Source organism: Nestor notabilis, unplaced genomic scaffold (genome assembly GCF_000696875.1).
Source record: "Nestor notabilis isolate BGI_N333 unplaced genomic scaffold, ASM69687v1 scaffold11037, whole genome shotgun sequence".
Lineage (NCBI taxonomy): Eukaryota > Metazoa > Chordata > Aves > Psittaciformes > Psittacidae > Nestor > Nestor notabilis.
The window spans coordinates 1,061-13,235 of NW_009936937.1; the positions used below are offsets into that span (position 1 = coordinate 1,061).

Consider the following 12,175-nt stretch of genomic DNA (forward strand, 5'->3'; position numbering starts at 1 on the left):
ACAGGCTTTATCAGATTTTGTAAAGTTGCCAGGTGCTTGTCTACAAAGTGTAGGCATTATTTAAAATAACATTGATGCCTTTGTGGGGTTTTCGGTCTTGTCAGCCCACGAGCATGGTTGTAAAGACTAACAAAGGATATAGTTAACTTTCTGGGTTGCTATCCATAGCTTTTCCAACCAAGGCATGCCTAGTTCATGTACTGGTGAGGATGACAGACACCGAGGGAAGTTGCAGATCAAAGCTTCTGTCCAGTGTTAGGCAAATGTTGAATGGTGCTTCTGTGAATCATAACACAAAATGCACAGAAATGTGTTGTTTTAGAAACTTGTGGGTTTTGGCTTTTGATGAGTCAAGAAGGAAGATTTGTAAAATGTAGTAATTATTGAAATTTCTTTATTATTTGACTTGTGCTTTTTCATCTTCAAAATTGCTGCTGGTACAGAGTACAGTGTTCAGATCTGGTGGCTTTCACTATTCAGTGTTTGTGGCTCTGGAATAAGGTCACTTTGTAAACAAAGTTACTGTACAGAATGTCTTATTTCAGATTTTTTATTCATACTAAGTTATAATAAAGCTTTGTTAGCGACAAATTCAAAACATCATTTTCTTTGCTTTTTTTTAAATAGACTCTGAGTATCGCATCAGTAAGCTTCCTCGTGTCCCTCACCGTGAAGAAAATATAAGGGGAGGACGTAAATATATTTATCTTAAAGAGGGAGATGTGGTACAGACAGAAGGAGCCACACTCAGGTAAACACCATTTTCTGCAAGTTTGCTGGATCATGTTTTTCTTCAGAATTCTGACACATACATGTATCCTAACTTCTAATGATTGTCAAGCCATACATCTAATCTTTTCTACACTTGGGCATGTAGACTTCCTATCATGATCTAGCAGTGTATGTTTATACTAAGAAATTGTTTTTATGAATGAGGATTATCAGGCATTAGCCTCTGGTTTTTCTTTAGCGGAGAAATTAAGAACATTTCCCTTGAAACATATTTTCTCCAGGAAAATCAAATAGGATTTTACTTACTTTCTCATCACTCTTAGATGAGTAATTATTACTAAAATTGATACCTTTGGGAAGTTTATCATAGTCTGGATATATTATTTAGCATGCCTTTCTTTTAAGTTTTAAAAGATTTCCTAAGAAGATACTAAAACATACTTAAAAAGTTAAGTCTTAAACCTTTAACCTGTCAGATTCTTGTAGGGTGCCAATTCAGGAGGACTTCTTCCCATGCTCCCAGAGAGCATGTTGCCTGTCTATTTAGCTTGAATCAATGTGAAGTAGAAAGCCACTCTGCCTTGCACAGACACACACTGAAAAGGTTGGACCATTCTGTTACCACACTTCTTTCATTAACAAGGCATTACTCTTCTAAGGACAAATCTTGCTTGTTTACCTCAGTTTATATGTGAATTATATTCCACTTGTAGAATATACCAGTTGGCTGATTGGAAGAAAAAATATAAGGATGTGTTTGACCAAACGCATTTAATTTTGTTAGTGTGAAAAAGAAGCAAACAAACAAGCACCTAAACAACAACGTAGAGAGTATTATATTGAATATTGCAGACCTATCACTACCCTTAGTGGCATGTTTGGACAAAATCGATTTAGAGATGGAAAACAGCTCGTTAAATCTGAATCCAAGTAAGACAGAAGTGGCACATTTTGAAGTCTGGGGTAACGTGACCAAACTTCATGCTTGGTTAAAAGCAGGTATTCCCACCTTGTTACTTCAGTAAGCACTAAGGATACAATTAGATCCACCACTGGTTCCAAAATAACGACTGTCTGCATTGTAAACTTTGGTTAGCCACCTTCCAAGTTTTCAAGGTGTGCCAGGCAGCACTGGGTTCTTTTTCCTTTGTTTTTTTCAGTATTAGTGGTTAAGTTTCATCAGGAACTAGAGGATACCACTTCCTACCAAGGCATGTTACAGCAACCCATGAACTTGATTTTTATGTTGCCTCTGCAGGGTGTTGGTTCACAGGCTTTCTGATTAACACAGTATTCAGTAAGAGCTGGAAGTCATTGCATCAGGTGGTGCTGTGCTTCTGGCCTCCCAGCCCTCTACTAATGTGGCTGGGTGCTGTTTAGCATGTGCACTGTTGGCCCGTACACCGTGCTTGACACCAGCTCTGTCAGTTCCTGATCATTGCTTTGGTGCATCTGCCACTAACAAGAAGATTCTCATGAATTTCAGCAGCGATATGGGTCTGAGTAGTGTTACTTTCAGTTTGAATCAACTTCATCATGAGGCTGCCTGCCTTTCAAAAGTTATAGTGAAGGGACACTACAGTACAGCTCCTATCAGCTGCCCATTCACCCTTTGCTTCATTCTAATGCGGTACTTACTCAAGCTGTGAGGTCCTGAATTCTTACCATTGATGTTTAATGACCTGCACATAGAACAGCTAGAAGACCTTTCTATACATGCAGCAAAGACATTCCTTGTTGTATTTGACAGCTCCACTCTGTCACAGGGCTTTCAGGGAAACAAATTTTGGGAGACAGAACTTTATCTGGGTTGGGTCCAGCAGTTTTTAGTTAATTTCTAAAAGAATTGACAACATCATCCTTACCCTCTTTTGCTAAATGCAAGGTGTATGTCAAGAATTTCACACATTTCAATCTGGAAATGACATGTCAATTTTTCTTATTTAAAGCTTCAGAGCAAAGCCCTTTATAGCACAAATTCTACACGGCTAGCCAGCTCCCTTAATGAACTTTTGTTATGATGTGTCATGCAAGTAAAAGTAGGTTTGAGATATATTCTGCATGGTATAAGAAAATAGACTGGGGTTAGACACAGCAATACCCTGCTTGCACTGATGTTTCAGCCTTTTTTGGTCTATTTTTTTCTGTTTGTGGGCTGATGTAAGTGCATGATTTTATTATTTGTTTCTAGCTTCTGAAAATGAAGAATATATTGTGTATGAAAAGCCTATGCTTTTTGTTGTTGTTCTTTAAACAGAGTTTTATATACTCCTGGACACACTGATGATCATATGGTTTTACATCTAGAAGAAGAAAATGCTATATTTTCTGGAGACTGTATTTTAGGGGAAGGAACAACAATAATTGAAGACCTGCATGATTACATGAAAACTTTGGAAAGGTTGTTACAAATGAAACTAGATTTAATATATCCAGGTGAGTGGTTCTATTTATAACTAACTATAGCCTCTAAGAATCTGAGAACTCTTATTGTAACCAAACAACATTGCTAATGTAACTATTCAAGTTCATTACTTAATGTATGTCCAGTGCCAAGACTTTATGGCATGGTGGTTTGCAAGACTTGAGAATTTTTCAGTGATAGGTGTCTTTTCTTCCCAAAATTTCTCCATTTGCGGGTGAATCTTGTGCTTCTGTGCCCAGAGCATACAGAGGCCAGAATCACTGTTGGAGTCATACAGCAAATCTGGGTTTCTGATGTTACTCTATCCTCTACGCTTTAATGTATCCTAGCAGAAAAAATAATAGTTGTTCTTTTGGTCCTTTGCATCCCCACACACACTGCCAATATGAGTTACTTAGGAATGTTTTTGGAGAGAGATGTCTTTTGCAGCACTGATTAATTGCAAATTTATCTTGGAGAGCTGCAGAGCTGTCAAATGGTTGTCTTATTTAATGACAGCTTAAATTTGAACAAGAGCCAAGAGGCCAAACAGCATGTTCTAAAAATGTCACTGATTCATTTATTTTGTGATTTTGCTTTAATTTTTTTCCTCTATCTCCCCCAAACCTTGGGAATTCATTTACTTTTCAAATAAACCACATGTCTGTTCGGCAAGACTGGATTTTAAGAAATCATTATGTAACTGAGGTTTAAGCTCCTCATCCACTTTTTCAGAAATCTCAGGATTTCTTCTGACTTTTTCTGTTTCATCTTCTTCCACTTGTCATTCTGAGCCACTGTGTCTACATTCTTAGTTCTGTCTTCCTCCATTAACCATCTGTGTTTAGCTCTACATAACCAAATCTCTTTTGTGTTCATTCTTAAAATATGCTGCTTTGAAGTAGGAGTTCTTTTAAGTGCTTTAAGATCTAACCATAAAAATGCTATTTAAGAAAAATATCATTATAGATGTTTTGTGGATGTGGAAGCTGACATATACAGGAAGAGTGACTTGCTCACAGTAATTTACTTTACTAGTGGTAAAACTAATGATATTTTAGCCTCTAGAATTTCAATCTATTGAACAATTGAATGTTCTGCTTTCTTTCTTTAATACCTTCAAAACATAGTATGTTCCTCTAATTGAGTTTCTGCCTTCCAAAACTCCATACATGCCAAATTCAATTTTATCTGTTGTATTTCACTCTCTCCTTGATCATTATTTATCTAGATTCTGTGTTGACCAAGTTTGAATATTTGTGCCATTATTTGTAACTTTTTGCTACACTGTTGTATGTATGTTCATGCTGTACTTGCATTAAGAAAGCCAGTGGGATATTAGGCATTAGACAGTGATCAGTAGCTAAGTATTGAGATAGTTTGGAACTAACTAACTTTTATTTATCCATGCCTTACAAAATGTATGTGTGTTTGTGTAAATGATAGCTATTGGCCAATCAGAACAATTGTTTAAATTGCTGGTAGGTACTACTGTAACATGGTAACTAGAAGGTAGTTTGCTTTACCAATACATCCTGGATAAGCTCAGTACTTTGACTTTATTGCAGTTTTAGGTCTTCATAATTCTTGAACTGTTTCTCTACATCTTTAGCACTCACATTGCAGCCTCAGGAAAGCATGAATTTCTGTAACAAGCTGAGTGCTGGCTACCTGTGAGTAGCTGAATTTTGCCTTCCCCTTCCACCTTTTTTTTTTTTTTCTTTTGATTTAATGTGGAAATGAATTCAGGCATAATGCTTGTGACAGTCTACAGCTGATAGCTGAGAATCCTCTGGAGCAGAAAAGGGCTTTTTAGTCAGCAGAGGGCTCCCCATCCTGTAATAATAGATGATGTTGCTTGATAATACAGAAAAAACCATACTGGAGTTAGGAAATCTGGGTGAAATTTCATGAGCTGATTATTTTCTTCAAATTCATCCTATGTGCTTTAATTTACTGTAAAGTAAGAGAGTCTGTATTACTTCGTAGGGTGTTATGACAATAAAAACTTACTGTTGCTGATCATCTGGGCTGTACAGAAGTCTGAAATAATTAGTGACCCGATACAAAGTCTGAACTACTGGAAAGACAGTCAATTTTGATGTCTGTTTCACATGCTCAGACACATTTTATATTTTTGCACATACTTGTTTATTGGTGAAGTTAACTGTGTTGCTGTCCCTGAAAAATTATCGATGGGAATGATCCACATCTGGATTTAGTTCTAAGCTTTTTGACATCATTTTAATGTAGGTATATGCATACACATTTGCTGTAAAGGGTATGAAATACCTTTAACTTTGGAAAATGTGGGTTCCATTCCATTGGTCAATTAAATTGACATTGGTCAATTAAATCACTTAGAAGAGCAGGGACTGGTTTTAAGATTGTCTTGTGATTCCATGTTGTAATAACAATAGCTTCAAATTAAGTATCTTTGATATCATTAAATATATGTGCATATGCGATTACAGTTTTATATTCAAATGTTGCATATTTGTTATTTATAATACTAGCTTTACAGAAGGTAAGCTTCAATGTATGTTTTGTCATTTCAAAACTGCTGAAGTGAAGAGTATAAGTGAATATATGCATAAATTTTGACTTGTGAAGAAGAGATTCCTTTGACTCTTCATTTCATGGATATTCAAACCATGAAAAATTAGTTGTTCTTTTTCTATACACTGCTTATCCTCAGCCAAAATAAGCTCTAAAACCTTAAAACTAAAGCTCCATGTAGTCAGTTAATCCAAAAGCACAAGTAAATATGTTTTTTTGAAAATAGTCAGCCTCAGAAGAAACTGATTTGGATGATAGCAGAAAACTTCTACAAGAAAGCTGTGGTTTTTTACAGTAGTTTCTGGTCTATCCATTTTATAAATTACTTGGAGTTTATACTGGCAAAGCTGGAATTTACTGCTGCTACTTCAGGTGAGGTACACAGGCAAAGAAATAGAAAACCTTGATATAAAAAGCATATGACAAATATTCATGCAAGTAAATTTCTCCATAGGTAAAACATTAATTTAATTTCTGTGCATGTAACTCTAAATATCTGAAAAATATTTAATCTGTCATTTTAGTGTATCATGAGGCAGTATTTGATTTTTCCACAAAGATTAGTTCTTTACCAATTAAGCCTTTTTCTAGTTTCAGTCAAAGACATTTCAGAAAGTTGAACATTTCTGATCTGCTACAGTAAAAACATGTATTTTGTTTATTAACCAGCCATACATAAAATGATCCATATATAACCTTCCTTGTGCATTGCTTATGCCTTGACACATTCCAGCTGGCTCACTGATTTGTCTTCTACTAATTTTTTTGATCAGACTTACAAAAGTATGTTTTTAAGGGAATAAAGTATAGTGTGTGTCAGTTTTGAAGACCTGTTGTGGAAAATTTATCTGTTGCAATTAAAATTTACTTCTCTCACCTTTGTGTTCGCTAGATAGCCCCAACAGCACAGTAGTAGATGAGTCTTTTGCCTCACCACTACTGCTGAAAGACCAGGATTAGTTAAAATCATCTGTATCAGTATCCTTTGGGGAGAGTGGTACAGGCAGAGGTAATACAAAATCTCTTCAGCAGTGAACTCCTTTCGTGAACTCCTTTCCTTTTTTTCTTTTTTTTTTTAATAGCTTAATGTTCCCCCGCTTTCCTTATACCATCTGAACTATTCCATTTCCACATTCACATTTTTCAGATCCTAATTTTCACTTTCCATCTTAATAGATTTCAACTGAGGACTGTGATGCAGACATCCAAACTTAATTTTCGCCTATTTATATGCCAAAAAAAAAAAAGGGTATTCTGACAGGGTGGTACATGCAAGTGCTGCTCCCTTCTTATGAGTTGTAAGTCTACCAGAGTTCACATACAAATGATTCAGTTATTCAATGACATACTTAATTCCAAATGTAAGTAAGAGTGCTCTGTTACGTGTCTTTTGATTTAGGTCACGGCCCAGTAGTACGTGATGCAAACACTAGAATCCAAGGCTACATTTCTCACCGAACTGCACGTGAACAGCAAATTCTGAATGTTTTCCAGAAGAATGTTGGAAAATCATATACATCCTCGGAGCTTGTAAAGCTAGTATACAAGGTAATTGTAGATTAGAAGTTTTTAGATCAAACTAAAGAAAATTGAAGTTATGTCCATAAAATGGTATATAACAGTATAAGTATTTGAGTGAAGACCTGCTGAACCCAGGACAATGGTCCTAAGCATAGTTTCATAGGACCAAGCAAAAATAAAGTTGTAGTGCTCAGTTCTAAGTGAAAAGTAAGAGATGACTGTTAATTGTTATCTGTGAAGGTGGTTTTAGTTTCCTGAAAAATTGGTTAAAACTTCTAGTTTCTGATTTTTGCAGGAGGGTGCATATGCACTGCAGTTGCACAGAGATGGATATTGCACTCAGAAGTTGGGTAGCCTGCGTGTGTCATTAGACATACCTAAGAGGAATTTTTTCAGTGCTTCATTATTCTTCATGTAACTTCAGTAATTTGTACCTGTGGTACGGGGGTTACTCCTCCTAGCAAGTAGTGGTAGAAGAGATAAAGCATTTGCTTTGAAGGAAGATGTCAAAGTTGTCAGTGGCCGTGGTTTGTGAACAGGTCTGAAACAGTTTCACAGCTCATTTTTCATGGTTATCCTGATGCCCAGTTTCCAAAAGAATGACTACATCACCTTGGAACGTTTTGTGATGCTGACGTACTGTGGCTGTTTAACTCCTGCAGTTTCTCTGCCTGAAAAACTACAGTTTTTGAGTATACAGCTGTTCACATTTCTGTAAATCACAAACCATTTGTCCTGTCACTACATGATAGAATTCTGTCAGTACTACTAAAGCATTCATATTTTTTAAAAAAGTTTAATCTTTCAAAGTTTTTTTAAGATTCACAATTTATTGAGCTAGTTTTCTAATGAATTTTTCTGCCAGACTCATTATTTGGAGAAGAACTTTTTAATTTTCAAAAAGCAGGCTTTACTTTTAAGATGATAGAGCTGAAGAGGAGGATGTTGAGAAATGTTTTGGGGTTTTACCTAATGAGCATTGGAAAACGTTAAAAGACGTTTTGTCCTTCTGAAGTTGTATTTTTAAATTGTTTACTCATTTACAGATACTAATTACTAAAGGAGATTTAAACCCATGCAAATATTGTCATGGAATAGAAGTGATAACTATCAGTGGACAAATGCATCTTTAAAGTTGTCTTTAAAAATGCTCAGCTACACTGACAACCTGGTGCAAACCAAGCTTACAAAAGCACAGTTTTCTCAGCATTGGCCAACCTTTGCATAATACAGGTGGATAATGCAAAACATGAGCAAAGCAAACAGAAGTGTGTTATCAGGCTACTAGTTTAGCTGCTGTAAAATTGATTTCCTCATTTCAGTTTGTTGTCATTATGTAACTGAGTACTCAACAAAGCAATTCAGAACAGGAAAATCTATATTAATAAACTGCAAGTTCCCTATATTGAAAAAATAATTGGGAGATATTTAAACAAATAGAGAATGCCTATTTGTGTTGTCCTTAGGAAATCCCTGAAAATGTACTTCGAGCAGCAGAATGTAACCTCCTTGTGCACTTGAAGAAGTTGGAGAAAGAAGGAAAAGTGTGTAAGTTGTGGATGGAGGGTGGAAGGAGCATCATTTTGATTTTGATTTTCTGTATGCTGTTCCTCATCATATTTTAGTGCATTATTTCAACCTGCAATTAGTTGCAGTAGCTGTCCTTTAGACACTTTGAAGTAGAATTATATACAAAATACATATACAATTATATACTGCAATGCATATACCTCTAATTTTTACGTAAGTCATATGATAGAATACATTCTTCTAATGCTGGTGTTTGTATCTTTGTGTATTTGCTGAAATTCCTGCCTAAATGTGCATGCATATAGCATTTGATGGGATTGCATTTTACATTTCTGCCTTACCTAAACGTGTATTGTTATACATTTGTGTTCTAGAGACAGTTCAAATCACATAGGGTAATTTTTTTACAATTTCTGGTTAGTACAGTACTGAAGTAGAGCAACTATATTTAGTTTGCTGTTTCTACATTGTGCTTTTACAAGGTGAAGTATTCTGTTTCTGTAATGGCTTATACCTGTGGAAACATTATTCAGCCAGAAACTAAAGAAGATATTTCTTTCTGTACATTTCTGCACCCAGGACTGTCTACATATAAGTAAAGAATTACACAAATATTTACAAGTGTTTCACATACTCAGCATTTACCAACCTGAATAACATGAAACTAGTATATTTCTTACAGCTTAGACCTTCTGTTTATTTTAATAATAAATCGGCTACTAGGTGCTACTTGTTTGAACAATTGAGACTTAATATTAGTAATAATTACCTTGTTATTCAAAGAAAATAGACTAGAGTCACACAAAGTCACTACTGAAGTTCAAAAAATTACATCCTTATGCCATGAAAGCTTACCAGCATGATACTTATGGCACCAGCTCTTGAGTGTGATCTCAATTCTTGGATATTAACATACATTATTGACCTATTCTCCAGTTTAGTTCCACAAGATTCCTCTGGGCGATCAGAGGCCGTTGACTATTTATCCTTTCCTTTCTCTGCCAAAGTAGATAAAGCAACAGCATTTTCTGTTTAGATTAAGTAGTGGGTAAATTAACCTCCTGTTCAAGGCAGACTTGCAGTCCTCCCTACAAAAGACTGTGTGTATGTATCTTAAAAGTCCAAGAATTAATTTGCTTGAGGGAGATAGTGACTTTCATCTCTTAAACCAGAGTGGGTTTTTTGGTTGGGTTTGCGTTTGGGTTTTTTTATTGTTTGTTTTCAAAAAAAGCACCCTTTTCATGCTTACCAGGCGCAAAAAAAACCCAAACTGTTTTCCCCAGAAATCACCTTAGAATTTTAAAGAGTCAGCAGATGCGGAGCTTCAGTTAGATATCTGTTCCTCAAGCTGCAACTGTTTGCAGTCACTAGAAAGCTTAAGTAACTAGAAGAAGAGCAGTTGTGACTCTTGTACTCCAGTTGGAGGTCCTTGATTCAGCTGCATGCTCCTGCTTTCCACAAAGCGTAGGTGCCCTTTAGCGTTTTTTGGTTTGGTTTGTTTTTTAATCTTCAATTTGTGCTCACAGAGAAGGTGGAAAGCAGTCTTATCAGAACACTTGGGGTTTTTCTGTGCTGATCTCTGCAGTGTGGAAACAGTTGCTAAATTTTTAAATACAAAAAATATCCTAGACCCAGATCTGTGATAAGCACATAACATTATGTGACCTTTGGCATTTTTTCAGTTCGAATTAAGGACATCTGTTAAGGGAGATTGATTCTGTTGGTTCTGAGCATGTAGCATACAAATGCTTGTGTACTCACGGTACTTATTAATTTGGCTTTGATATGATGTCCTTTCCACATAGTCTGAGATGCAGTATTTCAGGTTTTGTTCTCACTGTGGAAGAGTTGAGTTGCAGTCATAACACTATCTGCTTAATTTTCACAAAGCATTTTTCCAAAGCCGTATGTTGTCACTATTGATAATGAATATGACAGGCATATTACAACATTACGAGAGAGTTACTCAATGCAAATTATGGCCATATGCTGTCTGCTGCAGTCATTAATTCACCACTTCATTGCAGGGATTGCAGTTTATGTTGGTACATAACTTCTATACTTCCACTTAGGAGTGATACTGCCTTTACAGATTTGCTTTTCCCACTTAAAACAGAAAAATAATGCCTCATGTAGAGGAGCATGGTACAGTAGATGCATGTAAGCTTTCTTCTATGTTTTGATACAATTATCTTGGTCATTGTTACACATTTTTAGAACACAGCTGGTAGATAAAAATAATTTGACTGTTCTTAATTTAGCAGCACAAGGTTTTTTTCTCTTAAGCTCATAAACTTCAGAAAAGGCACGAAGTGCTCTGCTACCTCAAATTTCTTAATATCTAGAAATATTAATGTTCTGAACTTTAAATAACTGTAGGCTTATTAAACCCTTTTTTATTATTTTTTTATATTGTTAGGTTACATTGTGGAACAGTGAATGTTTATCACCTTCCATTAAAACTCAGTACTGGCTTGGGGGAAAGTATTCCAATAGTTTTTAATGAAAATTACATGTATAGACATATATATGCATGTACAGGTAAAGTCTGATGTAGTCTAATGTTTATATATAGTGTCTAAATGTTAGTTTGCAACTAATTTGTCCTTTTTTTCGTAACAGTACGTGAGGACTCTCCCAACGTCAGATGGAAAAACAATTTATAAGTTACACAAGATTGCCCAAGGGTATTTTAAATCTGCACAGTTGCTGCATGAAAAAATAAAATTATGAGCTCGGACAACACTCAAAATCACAACATAATTCTTTTTTTTTTTTTTTTAAGTGCTAACAAATTTAAAGCATCTAACAGTCAGTTAATGTTTTGCATATTATTATTTTTGGAATTTTAAAATTAACCTCATAGATACTGAGTTAATAAAACAGAATGAGAGCAAAGAGCTGAATGTTACCACTGTTATAAAATAAGTAGCATTATCATCAGTGGTGGAAGACAAATAGCAAGGTCTTAAAAACTGATTATTACAGTATTATAAATGTAATAAATCAGATATATTAAAAATCTCTAGTAAAAAGAATAGAAAAGATGTTATTCTGAATCTGTTTTCATTTGCTTGTGCTTTTCAAAAACTGATTTTCTAATCAGCTATCTGTACATTCTAAAAAACAAGTTATTTTTGTTAATAGATGTAAATACTGGGGTTTGTATTCCTTTTCTGATTTAGCTATCTGCACGTATTTGCTGGTTGCTCACTGCAGTAGGTTGGAAAAAAACACTGAAAGTAATTTCAGACTTCTCAGTTTTCTGGTGGAAACACCACTTCTATGGAATTCATTCAAGGATTCATTAATTTTAACTGATGAACATCAAAAAACACAAGAGTTGGAGCAGACTTTTAAATTATTTATAAGATTCTGCAAGAATGTAATTGAAAACCTGTATAAATTGACATGTATAAGCATCATATA

General features: G+C 35.2%; 1 protein-coding gene across 1 annotated transcript in view; it reads left to right on the top strand.

Annotated features, from left to right (window-relative positions):
- Positions 1-11,412, top strand: part of LACTB2 (lactamase, beta 2) — a gene marked incomplete at its 5' end in the record, with an annotated part of 12,327 nt that extends 915 nt beyond the window's left edge. Inside the window, 5 exons of the mRNA XM_010018590.1 lie at positions 628-751; positions 2,990-3,168; positions 7,095-7,243; positions 8,683-8,764; positions 11,369-11,412. Of these exons, the coding sequence (XP_010016892.1) occupies positions 628-751; positions 2,990-3,168; positions 7,095-7,243; positions 8,683-8,764; positions 11,369-11,412 (578 nt within the window). The remainder of the gene's footprint in view (positions 1-627; positions 752-2,989; positions 3,169-7,094; positions 7,244-8,682; positions 8,765-11,368) is intronic.
- Between the last annotated feature and the right edge of the window lie 763 nt (positions 11,413-12,175).